We start from the raw sequence: 21,983 nt of genomic DNA, 5'->3' as shown, positions 1-21,983 counted from the left end.
ATCTTTTATGAAACACCCTAAGGAATATTCTGCAGCAGTTTATCAGGAGAAAGTCAAAAATATCTGAAGGATCTTCTGGGCCCTTGAGAAAGTTTTCGAGGATTATCTTGATAAATAGTTGGAACAATTATTGGAAAAAATAACCAAATGACAAACTGGAAAATATTTTGGAGGAATCATTGGGAATTCTCAAGCAGAATCTCTGATAAAATTGAATAGCGATAATAAAGTCAAGTGACTCCACTAAGAATATTTCGAGAGATCTTATTGAGAGCTCGTCCACAGATTCCATTAGAAATCCTGCCAAAGTTTCTTCTGAAAAAGGAGGCATTTTCCAAGTGGTGCCATAAATATTTTTTTCCTGGAGTTCATCCTGAAATTCCTTCAAGGATTCTTCTATGAATATCGTATACCGTACACCCCCGTTAATTTGAACAGTACCTCATGCAAACCATCGGGGTTCATTTTTATTTTGAACATCTAGTCACCCTAGAAACGTGTTTCTGGTCACCTCTTTCACTGTTTGGTTTTGATTCTGCGTTCCGTTTTACAGCGTTCCATTTCACATTACTCCGTTCCAGAAGCTAAATGACGTTTGAACCATTTTTAATCTGAACGATGTGCAAATTAGCGGGGTACAAATTAAATGTGTTCAGATTAAATGTGATCAAACCAACGAGGGTACCCGGTATATACAAGTATACTGCAAGAATTAATCCAGAGATTCATTCAAAGATTCTTATAAAAAATTGCCCATTGGATTTTTCCAGGAATTACTCTAGTTATTTGTCCAACAACGTTTACTTGTGCATATTGCTTTATCTCTGGGCTTTGGATAATATTTTCCAGGGGGCGATGATTTTAAATATTTGATCGCTGTACATTATACATTGTATTTTGCAGTGTTGATTAAAAATTGCATGAGCTTCAAAACAATGGCAACGTTTTTATTACAATAATCAGAATTTGTGGATATTCTGATTCAGCTATCCTTTTCAAATTACTGCATAAGATGGTTAACATTGATTGAAATATTTGAAACTCCAAGAAAATATAATTTTGAGCTGGTGAAAAGATTACAAACTGAGGAAGGATTAAGAGCACAATCAGACCCTTGGATGTGCAATATGGATTAGTATACAGTAGGGTGCGGCTTATTTTTCAAAAGTTCTCAAAACCAAAAATTCGTGTGCTCTACAAATTACATTAAAAGAGAAACCTCAAAATCTGAGCCAAAAATATTAACATTTAGAGGTGGCGCAAGCGTGTTGAAGGTGAATTTCATGTTATAAAAAATGATCTGCAGTTAAGTAAACATAACTTTGTTATTTTTCAACCGATTTCAAAATTTTAGCACCACTTTCTTTCAAATTAAATTTATTAAAATTTTGTAGAACATCAAATTTGTCTAAAATCAAAACTTGTCTTAGTTAAAAATACTTTTATCCAAATTTTTCCTCATTTTGCTAAAAAAATCATTTTTGTTTGACCATAACTTCATGATTACTCAATCGATTCCAAATCTTTTCACATACTTTTGAAGCAAATTTATTTGTTTTCAAAACTGTACATACAACATTTTTTTCTAAAAAATATTGACTTAGGTATTCAACAAAAACTACCCAAAAACATGATTTTTCAACGAAAAAATCAAATTTCTTTGAATTATTTAAGTTTTTTTGCCGAAAATAGCATTTTTTCTATAAAACTTAAATATGTAAAGCATCTTGCCTTAATTACGAGTTGAATAGTGCATATATTGTTTAACATATGCAAACATAATTTTGTTTCAAAATTATTTAAAAATTGTTGCAAAGTCCTTCCCAAACGTTTAACAAATGTGGGTTTCGTAGCCATGCGGTTAGCGGCGTCAGTCGTTTAGGCGTATTGTGCTACGGAGTGTGGGTTCAATTCCCGCCCCAGTCGGAGAAAACTTTTCGTCAAACGAAAAATTCTGCACTGGTCCATTGGTCGTTCCGTGTGTCCGTTGTCTAATGTTCGTTATGTTCAGTCTGTGCAGCCTATGGCTGAAAACGGTGTAAATTGTCTTTTTAAAAAAAATCAGTTTCAGCTTAAGAGACAATATTTAACTGCCAAAGATTTGACAAACTGGCATTTTTCGTTAAAAATAATGTTTTTGTGCAGTTTTTGTTGAATAACTTGGTCAAGACATTTTTTTAGTGAAATGTGATGTATGAAAGGTTTGAAAACAATTAAATTAGCTTTAAAAGCATGTAAAAAGATTTGGAATCGGTTGAGTAATCATGAAGTTATGGTCAAACAAAGTTGAAAATTTTAGTAAAATGAGGAAAAATTTGGAATAAATTACTTTTAACTAAAACTTGTTTTCATTTTATACAAATTTGGTGTTCAACAAAGTTTTTACAAATTTAATTTTGAAGGTATTGATGCTGGAAGTTTTGAATTTGGTTGAAAAACAACAAAGTTATGTGTACTTCACTGAAGGTCATTTTTTATAACCTGAAAATTCAACTTCAAGACGCTTGCGCCACCTCTAAATGTTAATATTTTTGGCTCAAATTTCGAGGTTTCTCTTTTAATGTGATTTGAATTCAGTAGAGCACACGAATTTTTGGTTATGAGAACTTTTGAAAAATAAGCCGCACCCTAGTATACAGCCATTCTATGAAAAACCGATCTAGTGGTTCACCGAATTCCGTGAAAATTTGCTATTTTGTTCCTTATCCGAAATAAGGATACACGTATTTTTGGATTTTTTGATTAGGCTGACCATTTCCAAAATAGGGTGACCAAAAAAAAACGAATATGCAAAATTTTTATTTTTTTTTTTTTTTAAATCAAAACTTTTGAACCGCTTGACCGATTTTGAATTTTCTTGGGCGAAATGAAAGCTAATGATTTTGGCTTTTCAAGAAAAATATAAAATTTCACAAAAATTGTTTTTTACATGAAAAAAATCAAAAAAAATCCGTTTTTTCGTGTTTTGAAGGCCTCGGGACAAAAGGGGCTATTGCTGTACTTGTTTTTTTTCTTAAAAGTTCAGAAAATTTTACGTTAACTGTCAAATTTTCAGCGATGTATGTTTTTTAGTTTTTGATCTATTTTCAACTTATCTATATTCACTTCCTACGTTCACTCTCTCCTACTCTTTAACTCTCACACCGAGCAGGTAGGAGAGAGCTCTGCTGTTAGCTGCCTGCGAAGAGGGTCAAATTGTCTCAGTCACCATCTGATACTGAAGGAGGATTTTTACATGAAAAAATATAAAAATTTCCAAAAAAAATAGAAAATTTTTATATAATCTCATGTAAAAAAAAATATGTTGCATGATTATGATCATAACTAATATAATGCATGAGCATGCACAATAAGAGTAATTTCAGGATTGTAAGCTGTTAATAGATAACTGGCTGCGAGAAGGGTGCTCAAAATAGGATGGTTGAAGTCAGAGAGAGAGAGTAGACAGCTCACTGATAATTGGCATGTTTTTTTGCCGTCTTTGACCTTTTTCTTTTATTCATGGGTTGTGCACAACGGTCAGATGAACTTATTTTGGTTGAAATTATATTCACTTCTTGTGGTTCAATATAAAAAGGGTATGAATATGAAATAATCAATAGCAGTTTGCCAACACACAACTATATTTGGTAATTCAACTTTTTGAAATGTTAAATCATCGAAAGACACCTAGAAATTTTAATTAAGTTTACTTAAATTTTGACGGTTTTTTACTTTATGCCCTTAGAATATGCGGTTTTCCAAAACGCATGAGCGTAATTAGAGCCTATAGCTCATTACCACAGCGGGTTAAGAATAACAGAATGTCCTGAAGATTCAGGCTTCTGAATTCATTTTCACTTAATAAGTGTTTACCAAGTAATTGGAATCGCATTTGCGCAAAAACTGGACAATTACATATCAGATGATACGAAGTTTCATAATCGGAGTCACAACTATCACACACAAATGAGTCAGCACGCTGAATATTTGCCATGTGATAGTTGAGTCGGCAGTGGCCTGTCAACGCTCTGACCAAGAGACTGCAATTCTTCTTTGACAGATTTGTTAAAAACTTCGCCACTCTTGGAGATGGCAACAATTTTGTTTGAAAACAAGACTCTGAACTATTCCAATATTGCTTGTGCTTAGTTGCCGCGCAGTATCTACAAGTGCTTATAGATAGCATCCACTATTGAAACAAGTATTGATAAGATATACAGAGCACTAAAACTACTACAACAAGCGTCGAAAGTGACAGATGTCGGAGTAGCAGAAAATTAAATTTTATCGCATGTTTTCAGCATTCCTTTCAACCAGTACGGAGAATACTGAAAGCAATCTATTCAATCAAAATCTAAAAGAGAACATGACTAAAGGTTATTAGGGATAAGCACACCAATTTTAAATTTGAATATGAAATCGGCACGATAAGTTGGCTATGAAATCATACTTATGAAATAGTAACATGTAACTTTGATTATCGATTTCAAAAAAAGTTCAACCGAGTTCCACCCTAAATCACTCACAGAAATGTTTCGTAGATTGTCCTCTAAGAGGTCTGAAAGATACAGTTACAACTCCCTGCAACTCTTCGAGATTTTTGACTATTTTTAGGTATACTCCTTAACCAGCACAAGTACGAAATGAGTTGTTTGTGATTAAAAATCCGAAAATTTTGCAACGCTATGTGGTCTCGGCTCAACCAGACATAACACCAGAGCACATTTATGCTTGAAATAATATATTTTAAGTGTAGTGTTCACGATTTTATTTAAATTTTATATTAAAAACTGACAATAAAATAAATGCGATTTTTTAGCATAAATGCGTATAAGTCACTTTTGCAGCTACGAGTGAGAATATTTGTCGCTTTGTTTTCTTGGAAAATAATAAAATTGGCGCTTAGGACAGTTTTGCGATTATGCGATATATGTTATTTATGCAAATTGTAGCACTTTTGACCAGAAACAACTTTCCCTTCCATACCAAGGTGCTCAAATGGCTTGATCTTCCAGTTTTGATTTTTGTCCCGCATCTCCATACATTCAACGCACTGTGCATCGTTCTTAACCTCGAATGCAACCGAAGATTTGCACCAAAATTTTAACCGCGGTTGTGAATGGACCGGTTTTCGAACCGGCGTTTGAACCGATGATTACTTTACACATGTTTGGGTTTAGGTTCAGGTTCGAGCGTTTCGGTTTGCACACGAGAACAATGTACAAGGATAGTACGAAACCGTCTGAACCAACGTGTTCGATGTTCGTTTGAGAAGACTGCATAATAGACGTATTTCTAACTGTAGGTCGCTTTGTTTCTATTCGCCTCACTTTTTCTATTCCTCCCGTTTTAGAGCATTCAGGAAATTTATCCATTTGTGCATGATTTCATCCAACCACTCTTAAAGAGCAAATATTGTATCGATTACATCAGATTATAATCGTATCAAGATAGATAATGTGTATTTATCCTTTTTTTAAGTACTAATACCTCAAATTCACTTTCCGATTCTAATGAACTTAGCATTAATAATTATAAAACAAAAGTCGATCAAATTTCTTCTTTGTTTCACTTTGCTTTTTCTGATGAATTTAACTTGGAAATTTGTACCTTCACCGATTACCTCCAACACCAATCAAGAAAGTTTAGCTATCTACATCCGAAAACTCACGCAAGTCAAGTGTTTGATCGCACAATTGCCTATCACTCACCCGCACTCGTCGTTGGAGAATCTCTCCGGAAATCGTTGATATCGAACGGCAGATTTCCGTCCATGTAGCTGTTCATCATCCCGTTGACGTTAAAGAAGCTCTGATCGTCGGGCAGCTGCAGATCCATGTCCGGCTCCGGCGAAGGTGCATTGATATCAGGCGACGGCATCGGACTCGGCAAAGTCGTCGTCAGCTCGTCCAACTTCTTCTTCATGCTCTTCAGTCGGTTGCCGAAATTTCGATAGGCCTGCGGGATGGATTCAGAAGAACGTTATTGAAAGACAGAAAAAACTTAGAGAACATCTAGCTTACATTCACCACAACTTTGACCTCCCCTCGTTGATTGTGGTAGAACGTGTCAGCTTGTTCCAGCAAACTTAGAAGCAGCTTCCTCGATTTGATCTCCGTTTTCAAACTATGTACGTAACTTTGGTAATGAACCAGATTCTCTTCAATCTCATGTTCGATATCTTCAACTCGTTTTCGTTCTGCAGAATAAAACAAAAGTTACCTCTATCTCCTTACTCAATTTCCGCATTATCTCACCTTTTCCCTTGATGGAGTTCCGGACCATCTCCACATCAACCAGCGGTGTCTTGTTCAGGCTTTTGAACGTCGTATCCGTATCGGTTTCGTTTTTGACACAATCCTTGATGGTCGAAACCAGCGAAGCACTCTGGAAATCGTCAACATCCAACGTGATGACGACGCTTTTGGTTTGTTCCGTCAACCGCGATGGCCCACTTGCCAGAGTGACGGTTTGTGAACCCGTAGTGGCCGGTGCGGTCGTCGAAGTAACACTCGTAGACGAGTCACTCTTCTTGGCCGATGTAGCACTGAGTAAACCGTTCAGGTCAGCCAGAAACTCATCGTTGTAGATCTCGCGTTGTTCCCAGATCTTGAAGATTCGGAGGATTTTGTGCTTCACCTTTTCGTCCCGAACCAAGGTGGTCGCCTTCTGTAGATACGTTCCCCAGCTATCGACGTATTCGTAGTTTTTACGCTTGCTGTACTGGATGACATCGTTTGCCAAGTAGAACAGCGTGAGACGGTTTTCCACTTTCACTGTAGGGAAAAAAAGATTTAAATCAATAAATTCAAATTTTTCGAAAGTTTTTAGTATTTTTCCATAAATATATGCAGTGTATCTTTTACGGATTTTTTTTTTCAGAATTTCCTCTAGAGATATTTCCGGGAAATCCCTAGGAAGTGCTAATGGAATCCGTCTACAAATTCTTCAAGGTATTTACTACTTAACAAATCAGAAATGAAACTTCTGGAGAAATAGCTGACAAACTCATTCAAGGATCTCAAAATTTTAGATCCCTGAGAAACCTGGGAGAGATTTCCAGATAAATTGCTATAATAATCATTGAAAAAAATACCAAACAAATTCGTCATAAATATTCTACCAGACTTTCTTGACTAATACCTGAAAAGCAACGGGCGTATTTCCTATTATAATAATGTACTAGAAAAATCGGAAAAATACTGGAATAATTTTTGTTATATTTCGTAATAGAACATCCTAATGAGTTTTTCCAAGATTTTATAGAGAATCAACTTGAGAAAGTGTTAGGAATCTGTAGAAAATGCTTTAAAAATATTCCTGGGTGAGGAAATTCTGTAGCAGCTTTATCAGCTTTGTCATAAAGACAAATTAAAATATATAAGATAAAAATAATAGAATAAAAAAGAGAATTTTTTGAAAGAATTCCTGATTAACTTCCTGGAAAAAATTCTAGAACAACTGCTGGAAAAATCTGTTATTTTTTTAATAAATCTCTGTAAAAATAGCTCAGAAGAATACTAAAACAATTAACGTGGAAATTTTTAGATGAATTTTTGTGCGATTTTTTCAACAAATCTTCGAACAAATTGATTCATAAACCCTGGAATATACCTTTGTTAGTTCCTCTGGAAGAATTCCTTGAAAATCTTTTAAAAATCTTACGGGAGACATAGGGAAAGTGTACCAGTTATGGCCATAGTGGTTCCCTATTTGGCCATATGCAAAATATGGATAACTTTTACATTTTTAATCTTTCTGAATGTTTTAACATCAAGATTTATCCTTTATCTTACTGCTAAAACACAAAAGATCTTTCAAAATGTGAAGGCATTCAAGATATCACGTATGGCGAAATAGGGAACCACTATGGCCATAACTGGTACACCTACCCTAGATATATAAATTAATGGAAGAATCTCCATAGGAAATTTCTGCTGGAAATCGTAGAATTGTGGAAACTATTGGAGCGTTTTCACGCTGAATGGTTTCTTTAAAAATTCCTCTAAGCATACCAAGAAAAACCAGTAGAAATATATTTGGAAGAATCCATGTGAGAATTGCTGAAGAAATCTCTGGAGGAAATTCTGAAAGAGTCTTTTGATGAGTCCCTAAACGTGCACGATATGACCGAAAAGATAATTAAACATTATCACAAAAAAATGGAATATGCCTTCCGTGAAACCGCCAACTATCATTGACAACCTCAACGCAGCTCTAATTGTTTATGGTGTATAGTCAATCGTAGTCGTTCAAATACTCCAAGGATGGCGCCATTATCAATTGAAAAAATGTCTCCATATACCACGGGGATAATTTATATTGGGTACAAAAAACCTCACGATAGCCCACGGAGAGGGAGGTGGGAGTAAATGAAAATCTACATGGGCATTGCAGGTTCAAATAGGTCTGAGTAATTTGGCATGAAGCCATTTGGCATAAAATAATTTGGCATAACGCCGTTTGGTATAAAGGGCATTAGGCATAACCGTCATTTGACACAACATTTTGTCCCCTAATGCTATAACTAGATAACTCAAAAATCAAAATTTTGGGAGGTGCAATTTTGAAAATATGACCGTTTTACAAGGTGATGGTTAATCGCAGAGAATATGATTGAGAAAAAAGCTTTACCTTGTGTAATTTAAAAGACATGGACAGCCATTTAGCTGCTAAGACAAGACAGGAGAATCTGACAACTGTCCGTGTTGAAAATCGATCAAATTACATGCTTACTGGTGGTGACCAATGGGATAAATTTTGAACGCGGGGCGCTGTTTGGTTCTGAAGTCTTGTGCTCTTGAAAATTTGAGGTGCGGCTTCGTTCTATAATCACCTCAACACTAGACAACGGACAAGCATGCTCCAGTGGCACAACCAAGAAACATTCTTGACGAAAGTTTCAACAGCTGAAGCGGGAATCGAACCCACACCCCATGACACGATGCGCTTAAATGCCTGACGAGATAGTTTGTAGATCTAATTAAGATAAATGTTTTGACATATTAAAATTTTAAATTACGAGCTATCTAGTCGTAGCATCAAGGGGACGATTTTTTCATGAAGAACGGCCATCTTTGGAACAAAAAGCAACAAAACTCAGTTTATGCCAAATGGCCATTTTGCCAAATGACTGTTATGTCGAAAGACCTTATGCCAAACGACCTTAAGACAAATGGCTTTATGCCAAATGGAATAGATCTGGGACATTTGGTATAAAGCCATTTAGCATATGGTCATTTGGCATAACGCCTTTAGGCATCAAGGTCTTTTGGCATAACCTGTTTTCATCTAGAACATGCATCTTTTTAAAAAAGGAATACACGGTGTGCCAGCAACCGTTATTAACGCAAAAAAATGTCCATGAATTTGGCACCCACCATTCGAAAGATATGGTATTCAAGCATCTTCTTCGTGAATTTGAAAATATTTTAACGAGGGACTCGAAAGTTATCGTGATTTCAAGGGTTTGAGCTGTTCTTTTGGAAGTGATTCTTATATACATCAAAATTTTCCCACCAGTGCATCATTATTAATTTGTAACTAGCCGAATAACCCTCAGCTTTGCATTAAGCTTTCAAAACATATGATATCTAAGCATCTTCTCTGAAAATTTGAGATAATTTTCGGTAGATAAAATCAAAAATTACAATGATTAGTATATTTCCCATAATTTCTATGAATTTTAAATAAGAGCATATTTATAAGGCTTTGCTATATTATGGTACATAAAGGCTGATACAAATATTAATTTTCTTTTATGTCACCCCCCCCCCCCCCCTTCCAAAATCCGAAAACTTTGAAGGGGAGAAAAACAAATCATAATTTTTTTGACATCAGTTTGATTTTTTTCAATTTTCAAAGTAAAAAACAAGTAAAAGAATGAGCCAGAGGACGTTTGAAAAAAGTTTAACAATTATCGTTCAAAATAAAAATTCGAAAAATTAACCTTTTTTTTCATTTTTATTTTTTTGTTCCTTATTTATTTTTATCCCCCCCCCCTCGTATCTTCCAAGTGGTCTCGGACATAAAAGAAATTTAATATTTGTATCAGCCTAATTTACAAATAAAAAATGTTTATAGGACTGACACTCGGCATTCAAAAGATATAGTTGGCTACACACATTAGTTGTCTACCATATTCGAAGTTAGTTTTGAGAAAACTTTATCAAAAGACACCATAACTAGAGTACTTTGAAGTTTTGGAAAAGCGAATTTTGAATATTTTTTGATTAGCATGTTCAATGTTTTTACCTTTACTAAACCCAACAAACTCTTGTAAATATGTTAATCATTGTGATTAAACAACGTGATTAACCTCTCGATGCTGTTTCTTTGTTATTAAAGCAACTATACTTGCACATGGAACCGACGGATGCTACTTAGGACTTGTTGCACCACCCTCAGTATGCAAATAATGGAATTCTTATTCCCTGTACTAAGCAATATCGGCGCCGGCCTGCGTCCGCAATACAGGTCAATTTGGGTTATGGAATAAATGTATAACGTGTTGCTATCTCTAAGGAAGCCGTTGGGAGTCCTCTGCACTTTCAAGAGAAATCAATTTTGAGTTTGGAAAATGGGAAAGGGTCTATATTACAGGATCGTCTTGGTAAAATAAAACGCATAATTACAAGAGTCTTAGAGACCATCGCATTCAGTGAATATGATACACCTCTCTAACAAACATAATGAAGTCAACAAAATAATAATGAAATAATAGTATCTAAAGGAAAGTCGATATTTATAGTATCGAACAATTCAAGGATCTTGTGTTATTATGTGAAACTAAACCGAATAAGATACTTGTTGCCATTCGAATATTTGAAAACATGAAACAAGGTTTGTTTCGACAATAACCGACTACGAACTATTATTTGAAACAAATATTTAAACGTATCCCCTTCGTTGTCCAAACCAATTCTGAACAATCATATTTAGCCTATTTAGAACAGTAGCATAAAGCGATCTCACCAGTTGATAATCCATTCTCGACTGAGCAACAAGGAACCACTTTCAAAATTGTTCAGGTTCATCAATACGCTTATTTGGGCCATAATGAATCACTGCCCAGCAAAAACGCCGAGTATGATATAAAATTGTTAAAAATGAACACATTTGCTTATGCTGTAATGAAGCACTGCCTTTCTTGAATGAAGATTACAAGTTCCATACAAATCTGTTAAGTTATTTGTGTCGCAATGATAAAATGCGTGTCGCGAACATTATTTTAGACGATTGAAAAACAAATCTTAAATACAGTTCCAATACTTACAAAGTACTCCAGTTATATTGTCTTTTGATAAAGTTTCATCAAACTAACTGCGAAGATGCTTGAGAACTATATGTTTTGAATACCGAGTGTCAGTCCTATAAACATTTTTATTTGTAATTATGTTACTTTGAATATAGCAAAGCCTTATAAATAAGCTCTTATTTAAACGTCATAGAAATAATGGTAAATATACTAATCATTGTAACTTTTGATTTTTTCGACGAAATTATCTCAAATTTTCATAGAAGATGCTTAATGCAAAACTGATGGTTACTTGGCTAGATTACAAGTTAATAATGATGCACTGGCGGGGAAAATTGTGAAGTATATAAGAATCTCTTCCAAAACAGCTCAAACCTCAAATCACGATAACTTTCGATTCCCCTCGTTAAAATATTTTCAAAATTCACGGAGAAGATGCTTGAATACTATATCTTTCGAATGGTGGGGTGCCAAATCCTTTGACATTGTTTTGCGTTAATAACGGTTTATGGCACACCGTGAATATAATTCCTCAAATTATCATTAGTCATTATGCCAAAATGACCGGTCATTTCAAGTTGCAAACAGCATGCAAACTCCTAGTGACATTGAGTCCTTTTATGCGACTCCTTTTGCGCCTGATCAACTTGCCGATGAAGTTAAACAGTATGTTATCGAGATCTCCAATACCGAACCCGTCCCTGGTGAACGTAACCAAATTAGTTCTCCGTGGGAAGAATGTTGAGGATGTCTCGTTTGTATTTTTTAATAGTTACGATTAGTAAATCTGCTTCGAGCGTAGTCGGCAATCAGTGGTACTAGCCCAGATGGTATCACAGTGCGGGGCTTTTGAACCGAATCCAAAAAATGGCACTGTTACCAGGCTTCCGGCTATTTCGTAACTCAACATGCATTCGCCGATTTTCTGAATCCTTCTTCGGTTGATTTGGGACGCTATAGTCGATAGTCCTCAATATGGAAACTGGTGCGCAAATCGACGTCGTTTACTCGGATCTCAAAGCTGCTTTCGACCGTGTAGACCACGGTATTCTACTGGCAAAGCTCAATAAACTTGGTGTGTCTGGAGCAATGATACGCTGGTTCAGTTCTTTATTTTACTGACCGACTTCTTTGCGTCAAAATTGGTACAGCTGAATCATATCACTTCACCAACCTTCAGGCGTTCCACAAGGGGCAGCAAACTTAGGACCGTTGCTGTTTACGATTTTCAACAATGATGTTGGACTGATCCTCCCACCCAGAATGCCGTTCATTTTACGCAGATGCTGTTAAACTGTATATCATTGTTCGTTGCTTCAGAGACTGCTTACAACTACAGAACCTAATTCACAGCTTCGAAACGTGGTGTTCAGATAATTGTCTAACTCCAGTGTTCACAAATGCAATGTAATCACATTTCATCGCAGGAAGAGCCCTGTTTTGCACGATTATAAGATGAACGGCCAGAGTCTCCAACGCCGTCAACAATCTTCGTGATCTTGGAATCTCACTGGATGCCCGATTAACGTTTAACCAACACTACTCGGTTATGCTTACTAAAAGCAAACAGACAACTTGGTTTTATATTCAAAATTGCCGACGAAATCCACGATCCTCTGTGTCTCAAAGCGTTATATCTGTGCGCTTGTATGTTCGATTTTAGAATTCGGATCAGTCATTTGGTGTTCATATCACGCATTCTGGATAGCGAGGATTGAGGCCATCCAAAGAAAATTTGTTCGCTATGCCCCTTCGGTATCTACCAACGATCCATCAAACATTCCGCCCTACGAAAAAAGTTGCCAATTATTGGGTATAGAAACCCTCGAACATAGGCGTACAACCAATTTTTGTAGCTAAACTCTTTACCGGAGAAATCGACAACCTCGAAATAATAGGCCAAATTGGCATTTATGTTCCTGAACGAAATCTTCGCTCAAGATACTTTTTGCGCCTCGGTATCCGATCATCAAATTAGGGCCCATTCACAAATTTCATAACGTTGAAAGGGATGGGTGGCTGTCCAAGAGCGTTACAGCTCATACAATATTTGTAGAATATTCATACAAAATGCGTTACAAGAGGGTGGGAGGGTGTCACAAATGCCCATTTTCAGCGTTTGAAATTTGTGAATGAAGCCTTATGGCATGCATGACCCGATACGTTTCACTACCACACGGTTCAAACGAATTTCACTCGATCTTCGACTTTCACGACACCTCAACAACATTTTGTCGTCGATACAACGGGAATTGATCGCTCGACAGCGCGTAATATTCCAATATAAACATTTGAACATCTACTAATGGAACAGCGCGAGTCTCTGTCCAAGTCCTGTACTCAGTAGTTTTATGCTACACCTTTGTTTTTATTGCATGGATTCCAACGCTACAAAACATCGAGTATTAACTGGATCAATGAACCTAGATTTTCCAAAAATGTTTTTCAAGCAATTGTGTATGTTAAGCTCAAACTATTTAAGAAGCAGAGTGTCTACTCGTTTACTGAAATGAAATTCCCTGATATTTCCAGGTTTTTTCCAGGTCTTAAGAAATAATTCCAGGCTCAAAGAAAAACTCTTAAATTATGATGATTATTGAATTATAAATTTTGAATGAATTTGAATTCATTTCTAACAATAGGTCTTAAATGGCTTGAAAAACACTACAATTTTATTTTAGAAACCTCAAAGAATACAATATGGGTTTTTTTGAAGAAGAACCACAGAAAACACCTCAGAGATTTCATTGGGAATTCCTCCAAAAGATTCCCCAACAAAGACTTAAGTTCTCCAGACAACGATTCTTCCATCGCTTTATTTTGGGCACTCTCAAAAATACCCGTTTGGAACATCTAAAAAACAGTATCGTCTCCAGAAAGCACCTCTGGGGTCTTTCTTAGAATCACCTACAACATTGATTTTCAGGAATATCTTCAACATTTCAAACTTGAAATTTCTCTGTGGATACTTTCTGATGTACCCTAGAGATTCCTTCTAAGATTTCTTGAGTAATTACTCCAGTAATTCTTTGAGATATTTCCCAAGTAAGTCGTCGAATATTTTTTCAGGCATTTTTAAAGAATATCTCTAAGAAATTGCATTGCAAAATTTTTCAGATATTATTAGTTAAATGTTTGAATAATACATGGACGAGTAATATTTTAGAAGAAAACCTAAAGTAAACTCCGATGAAGCTTGTGTAAGGTTCAAAGTACATAACTCTGATGAACAAGGATCCCCGAAAGAACTCCTAGACACTTGAGGAAGTTTGAAGAAGATTTCCTAGATCAATTGTTAAGATATTGAAAACAAAAATCGATCGAAATAGCTTATCCCGTAGGATTTTCAGAATTATAATTCCTTGAATAACATCGGAAGGAATTTCCAAAGAAGTTTGTAAGAGAATGATCGGAGTAATTATTGGAAAATTTGCAGTGGTGTTAACTGGTGTGGAAACCTTGAATAAACTTTAGAAGATTCCAAGGGTATTTTATTCGAGAAAATTCATTGGAAAAACGTTTGGATGAAATGCTGAAGGAAACATCTAGAAAAAATTAATAGAAGCATTATGATTAATCGACGATCGAGTTTATTGGGAAGTCCTTCCCTTCCACTAGATTCCTCGAATAACCCCTCGAGAAAACTGTTGGAAACGATTCCTGGAAGTAACCATAAAATGAACTCTAAAGGGAATTAACATGGAAAAAGCGTAGGAATTTCTGTGCGATTCCCTTGGTAAAAATATCTAAAGCATAAGCATGAGCATTGACTGACCGTACAATTCCGTGGTTGCTACTCACGTGATTGGGGACCCAGAATAATCGAGTTGCCAACAGGAAGCCAACGAGATCAGTGGGCCCGATTCCCCAACCCAAGTATCTTACCTGTTTCCACAAATAGAAATTCTTGATTTTATGCACCAAATTTGCATCTATTAATTGAAGATTGCCTAGAAAGGAAGATTGCAATCATTTACTATGGCTTTATCGATCTTAATTTGTCGGAAAAAACGACATTTTTAGATGCAGTAGAACCAGGTAAAAAGTGCAAAGCCCTTACCGCCCGGTCTCGGGCCCTTCTGCAAGAGGATGTAGCCTTGGGGGAGGTAGCTTTCCCATCTTTCAATGTACACTTTCCCGAGAACTCCAAACATTGAAAAGTCAATAACGGCGCCGGCCACGTCATTACGGTCATCGGGGGAAGGGAAGGAATGTTAGTTGTGACATCCAGAAACTGAGATCACCTCTGCATCTCCATGGTTGTCACGGGAAGGAGTTTTTGTTAGAGGGGAGGGATCATAGCTGCTTGATCAGTGAATCCTGATCAAGCAGCTATGATCCCTCCCCTCTAACAAAACTCCTTGGTAAGTGATGCGATTCATGCAACCTCAGTTCAAAAAATCACCTATCAGCACTTTAAAGACAACGTGAACATATGGTAAGTCGACACTTTTAGAACCATTCAAAGGTTATTTTTATAATGATAAAATCAAATAAAAGGAAAGGTTTGGGATTTTTAATGTTAATGTACAAGAATCTATGTCGACACTTACTATAACGAACTGTTCTTATTTGTTAAAACAAATTATTTAAGTAACATTTCCATCGTTCTCATGATAAATATAAGTTTTTTTTTAAATATATTGTAAATTTAAAATGAAAGCATGAAACGAACTCACGCAAATTGATCATCAGTCCTTGATTGAGCAGCTATAAGCTACTTAAATCAGCATGGTCATTTCACAATAGCAAATATCACTCCGGCGATGCGAAAAACGGGAACTCGATTTGAACTCAAATCGCGTGCAAACCAATATGAGAAAAGAAAGATCTACGACACAAAAACAAACGATTTATCTGGTGAAGATAAAACGAAACCAAAACTCAAACCTTCAAGAGCACAAAGCTAGAGTACCAGATAGCGGTTCAAGCTGAAAACCTAATCCATTGGTCAGCAACCAGCGAGTGACCAATCCGATCAAGTTCACAGCCCGATCCGCTGACCGGCTCTCCAGATTCGAGCTCCCGAAAATCTAATGTTTGGCGTCGATGCATATTCACCTTCCGCTTGGCCTTTACAAACCACTGCCCAGCAGAACGCGTGCAGAATAGTCCGTTTATTTCGCGCTATAAGCATTTTTTATCAAAAACCACCAGCCGTTTCACCAGCCGAATTTAATAATTTTCTCTTGTGCGATTCCTTGGTAAAATATGTAAGCGAATTTCTTCAAAACTATGGTGGGTTTTATTGAAGAAAATTTCTGTATATGAATGTTTGGAAAAATCTTTAGAAGCACAAACTGGAGGGAATCGATTGAAGAATTAGTACATAGTTTTGGGATAATTTCGAAAAAAAAAATAAATCAAAAGAAATAAACCAAAAAATTACGGGAGCACAATCTGGAAAAAATTCCAATAAACATCCTTCGTAAATTCGGTGGATGAATTTCTGGATAATTGGTAGAGAGAAACTCTATACAAAAAAAGTCTAGAGAACATCTTTGAAAGTATTCCAGATCAAATCTCTTGGAATTACTGGGCATATTTCTTGAAGCTTTTCCTTGAGGGATTGAGAAAAAAATCTAGATGAGCCTATTGAATATTCGAATTATAGTCTTTGAATGTTACTGTGTAAAATATGCATCAGGATTAACTGCAAGCAATTATAATGAATATAGTAACTTAAGAGACAATTTTGTTCAAAACGACGACTTTAGAGATCTTAGGATTTTTTTCGACTTACATCAAAATGAACACCAAATATCTTAAAAGAGAGGTTTACCAACACTGCAAAGGAAATAAAATGATTTTTTTTTTGTATTTCAATTAGAATTTCTACAAAAACAGGAATGCTTAAAAATATATTCTGAGATCGGGCTGAGATCCTGACGAAAAAGGTCTATTCAGAAGTTCCATTAAAAAGTATTTCTTTTACTGGTGTATGCGTGAATCTTTTACATTAATCAAAAACACTGCGGAACATTTTCTTTGTTTCAAGCATCTAAATACTGCTATTTACTTAAATTATACTTACTGGAAACCATGTCGTTTCAAAATATTTTTCTAGTTTTTGGGATATTGGGTGTTGAAATGCATTGTTTAACGACTACAGTCAACTTACATGCAAGAACCAGCTTATATGAAGATTTATTTGCTTAGTTTACTACAGAATTCAAAGTTGATGTGTAAGAGAATTACTTTTCTACGAGTTTCATGATACTTTTCAAAGCTTAAAATTTATTTGTTGATGTGTTCGACAGTAGCTCAGGGGATTGGTTTTTCTCCGGATTGGATTTAACTTGCACTGAAACGCTGTGCGGTTGATTTTCAAGATAACTTTAACTTTATTAACTTTGATTACTCCGCGAGAATATCACTCCGCGAAGTCTGCTAGTGGACTTTTGCCTGTTCATTCATGTCTTCCATCCAGCTGCATTTTCTCTTGAAATCCACTGTACCTTTCACCTCTTCACACACGCTAGCAAGCTTTCAGTCTAGGCGCGCAAACCAGTCTACACACGAAAAGCTCTCACATTTAAACCCTGCTATCCTGCGGTGCGTCGAGTACAAGATTTTTCTCAAACAGATGTATTAGAAAAGTTATGGTATCTTGCCATATATGCCACTATAATAGGAACGAATAATTTTGTTGTGACGATGGCAGCATGTTGAAAATCAATTTATTCAAACATTTATTCGTGCATTCAAACCAAATCCTACATAATCCTATTTCTGGTGATTATTGGTGGGATAGATCACTATATACCAATCATAGTTTAACTTTCAACATTAAAAACAGCAAGTAGATGAAAAAAACCGAATTTAGTACATATACCATTTAATTCCACTAGAGTTTGTATCCTTTGACAGATACGCGTATTCGACCTCAACTGTTAAGGCCGTCTTCAGTGTCGTTGTACTAGACTCGACAGATTTATTATTAAAAACAGCATTTCATACTACTTTGATGATCAGTAGCTCAAAATTGTAATGTGCTGGAATCATTTTCATATGATCTTTGAGACACGCAAAATGTTATCTTTGTTAAGCTGCGTAATATTGAAATCTTTAATTATACGGATTCATATCCTGCAACAAAAGATATTTTTTTCCGGAACTACGAACAATCGATGATTATAGTACTTTATGACAAATATATGGTGCATTATTTGAGAGCATTTCACGGAAAACATCCAAGTTTATTAATGAACTGAATCGTTCAAGTAGCAATTTGAAGCGGCGCAGCCGAAATTTTTTATATTAAATAAAGTGTGCAAAAATAGTTTCGAAATAGTTAATCGTGAACATATTCAACCATAAATTACTGTTTCATCAAAATTATTTCCCTGAGTGTGGCCAAAATTCCCTGAGAATTCCAGGTTGAATAAAATTCCCTGAGAATCCCAGGTTTCTAGGTTTTTCCAGGTAGTAGACACCCTGATTTAAGAGATAAATTTTAAATACATAGGAGAAGGTTTCGACCGTGATTGTTTGTATTATTTTGTTTTATGGCTGCATCGAATGCATTTATAAGCATCGACACCTATTCGTTTCCATCATTTGCTTCTATAGACTCCCTTTACCTTGTGGAGTCGCATGAACCGCTACAAGCCATAAAACAAAAATTATAAGTTTTAAAATTGTTTTCGTTTGTTTTTTGCTGTTTACTATTAATAAGCTTAGCTGCCCATAACTGCATATTTGTAACATTCGACAAAAGTAGGCATTGAGTAAATGGGAATACCAATTGTGCATTTTATGGTAGTATGGAAGAAACTAGAATTTGAATAATTAACAGGAACTCCTAAAGTGATTATTTGAGGCTGAAATTTTGTACAACTCATATCACATACTGCGTGAACTGGGTGAAATATTTCTGATATAAATTTTAATTACTTCTACATTATGAGGCTTATGTATAATCTCAATGTGGCTGTACCCATAATCCCTTTCTTCTGGAGAAAAAGAAAGCATTGTTGAAAATCAGCATCTCCAAACAGAATTTGTTTGAAAATAGTAGTTGTAGTAGTGTCATTACTAATACTGTTTAGTCGAAATGATTTGTCATTTTAAGTGTCCTTTTTAGTCATGCTATTGTGATTTACTCCTGTCTTTTACGTAAGATTAGAGTCTTTACATATTCAATTGTCGTCAAGTCTCAATAAAATTAGGCTGTAGTTCTAGTTAATTTCGTTATTCTCGTAGTAGTATTTATTGGTCATTATATTCATATATCCTTGAAGAAATGATTCACTTTTCTTGTCTGTTCAACAATTTCTCGAAATTAGCAAATGATCCGATCTCAGCCTCTTACTTTCCATAGTCATTATTATAGTGGCTTCTATTAAAGTCTTCTTACAAGATTCACGTTTTCGGTGGCAAATGCAATGCTTCACAACGCCTACCTTCTACTTGTAAATTTTGAGAAAATGAAGCTGGAATTAGATTATTTATACCATTGTTACAAAAGAGGTATTTCTTATTATGGCAATGTAAAAACCATCCTAAAATAAAATTCTCGCCACTTATTTCTACTTTGAATCTACTAGTCATTTTCCTCAGAGTAATATTCCCTACGTCGTATATGATAACGATGTGTCTAGCTAGCTAATAGTAAGAGTGGCTACGGATCGTTCTGGTTAGCAAAAGGCAAACTGATCGTCACCAATAGTACCAATGTCAACTTCGAATAGAATAATTATTTTGAAATGGGCATCAATTCTATCAATAACGCAGAATGTCCGTTGGATCACATCCGAGATATTATTGCGTCTATGCCATATGAATTACGACGCGGCTTTAAGCAAAAAATGCCAAATTGTGATACCACCACTACAGGTTACGCCTTTGGTTTTCATCATATGGGCTAATGGATTATGCCCTCCCATCGCGGCAAGGTCGCATAACCAAGAGGAGGGATTTTCAGTATCCCTATTACTTATTACCAAATTATTGGGATAAAAAATCCACATGAGAATTTCATTGGATGTTTTGTTGTTGTTATTGATTTGTCAGATAGGCCCTTATCGCTAATCCCTCTCGATTTATTTTAAGGTTCCCCGGAATTTTTGTGGAACTTCAAAAGCGTTGGGAGTCACTGCTCAAGAACTTTGCGCCATGATAAATTGACAACGAGAAAAGATAAAAAAAAAAGTGTTTCAAAGACCAAAAAACGAAAACTTTTTTAAAAAATAGGGACATTTTAGAGACATGCATCAAAATAGTGACCATGTTTCTAATAAGAGACCTGCTCCCAGCCCTGCCAGAAAACAATCAAAACTACTCACCCTGCTTCAGCACATTCAGCCAGCTGCTGACGATCTTCTTGTGGTGAGTTCTTCTCTGCAGACACCACGCCGAAAGCTGCTGGATACTGTCCTGGGTGTCCTTGAGCTCTTTGAGCTTCTGTTCGAAAGCAGGGACATCAAACTCCCCTGCCGTAGCTGCATTTCGTCCTCCCCCTCCACCAGTACTGCTTTTCCCTACCGCTGCCGTAGCAGTCACAGAAAGCGTTGTCGTTTTGGACATTTTTTTGCTTAAATTAAACTTCCTGTTTTCCCGATCTTGTTTCAGCTTCTTCTCAAATTGCACTCATCATCATAAACGGGCATTTGGCTCGATTTGTTCCCGTCAGCTATGGCCAGCCATTGAAGGCCTCTTCCGTGGCACGTTCCTTTTCTTCTCTGCAGTACCACCTTTTCAAGGCCAATCAAAGCGGGAAACTTGCACAACACTTCCAAGAAGAATCTTTCCCCGGGAGGAACGTAAACAAAAACGCACTTTGCACTTTTGACTTCCGGCTGTCTAGGTAAAACCCGTTCCGGCTACATAACCACTTTCGGAACAATCTTTTTCGGATCGAGAACGCGATAAAGAGGCCTTAAACCATTCGCACGCACACCTTCCAATTGCAATCCCGCAGCCTCCGGACCGAGAAAAACGAAAACAAATCGCCCCTCTGTTTGGCTTCCGCTTGCTGTCCCAAAACTTCAATCACACACACATTCGCCTAGGGAACTGCGTTCCGGACGATTTCTGGCAACTACCGACACCGGATCGGAATACACTCACCGGACCTAGCGAAAACTCACCCTGTTCGAGCGAATCCGAATGAAATTGCTATCCGAAACGTGAGGAAAAGATTTTGCGGCTTGTAACAAATTTTTCTACCAAAAGTTTTGATGCCTCCGCGAAGAGAATGCGCGACCTGTCAAAATTGTGGTCGCCGAGAAAAACTGCACGAAAACGGAGATGGCGCTGCGGAGCGATTTCTTGCAGTTAGACAGCTGGTTACAGCAGTCCCTGGTGGTGCATTTTGATTATTATTATTTCGCATAATGACCCTTCAGGGTTGAATTCTTCGGTGTGTTTCACGCAAAACGCTTCGCGCCTTTCGGTTTGGACAAACACGTGTTTTCAAACCGTTTGGGCACCCGAATGAAATTTCATAACATTCCACAAATCCACATAAAATGCGTTGCGGGGGTCGGTGGGTGTCGAAAACAGTCGTTTTGGCGTTATGAAATTTGTGAATGAACCCTTATTTGATAAGTTGCACATTATTCAAACACCATCTTATCTATGGTGTAGAATAAAGTCTACAAATACAATAGCTCTGATGGTAAATTCACTAAAATGGCTTTGGTGAAGGAATTTGACAAATAGCGCCGACATTTTTTGTCGCATAGGATAGTAGAAGGATTAAACTAAGGGTCTGTCCCTGGGAGGGAGAAACCAATACAAA

At 36.3% G+C, this 21,983-nt stretch overlaps 1 protein-coding gene across 1 annotated transcript; it reads right to left on the bottom strand.

Annotated features, from left to right (window-relative positions):
* Positions 1 to 5,685: 5,685 nt before the first annotated feature.
* Positions 5,686 to 20,767, bottom strand: LOC110680339 (regulation of nuclear pre-mRNA domain-containing protein 2-like). Its single transcript, XM_021856160.1, has 4 exons — positions 20,527 to 20,767; positions 6,240 to 6,758; positions 6,006 to 6,181; positions 5,686 to 5,940 (listed from the first exon to the last, which is right to left on the bottom strand). The coding sequence occupies exons 1-4, from the start codon at positions 20,765 to 20,767 to the stop codon at positions 5,686 to 5,688; spliced, it is 1,191 nt and encodes a 396-aa protein (XP_021711852.1).
* Between the last annotated feature and the right edge of the window lie 1,216 nt (positions 20,768 to 21,983).

This window comes from Aedes aegypti, unplaced genomic scaffold (genome assembly GCF_002204515.2).
Source record: "Aedes aegypti strain LVP_AGWG unplaced genomic scaffold, AaegL5.0 Primary Assembly AGWG_AaegL5_hic_scaff_1206_PBJ_arrow, whole genome shotgun sequence".
In the NCBI taxonomy this organism is placed as follows: Eukaryota; Metazoa; Arthropoda; class Insecta; order Diptera; family Culicidae; genus Aedes; species Aedes aegypti.
Note: the sequence above shows the minus strand (reverse complement) of the source record. Positions and strands in the feature narration are given on the sequence as shown.

Coding starts and splice junctions, on each gene's coding strand:
- LOC110680339 (XM_021856160.1), bottom strand. CDS start 20,767: ATGTCCAAAACGACAACGCTTTCTGTGACTGCTACGGCAGCGGTAGGG. Junction 6,182..6,239: donor GAACTCCATCAAGGGAAAAG/GTGAGATAATGC, acceptor TTTATTCTGCAG/AACGAAAACGAGTTGAAGAT. Junction 5,941..6,005: donor AGGTCAAAGTTGTGGTGAAT/GTAAGCTAGATG, acceptor TCCATCCCGCAG/GCCTATCGAAATTTCGGCAA.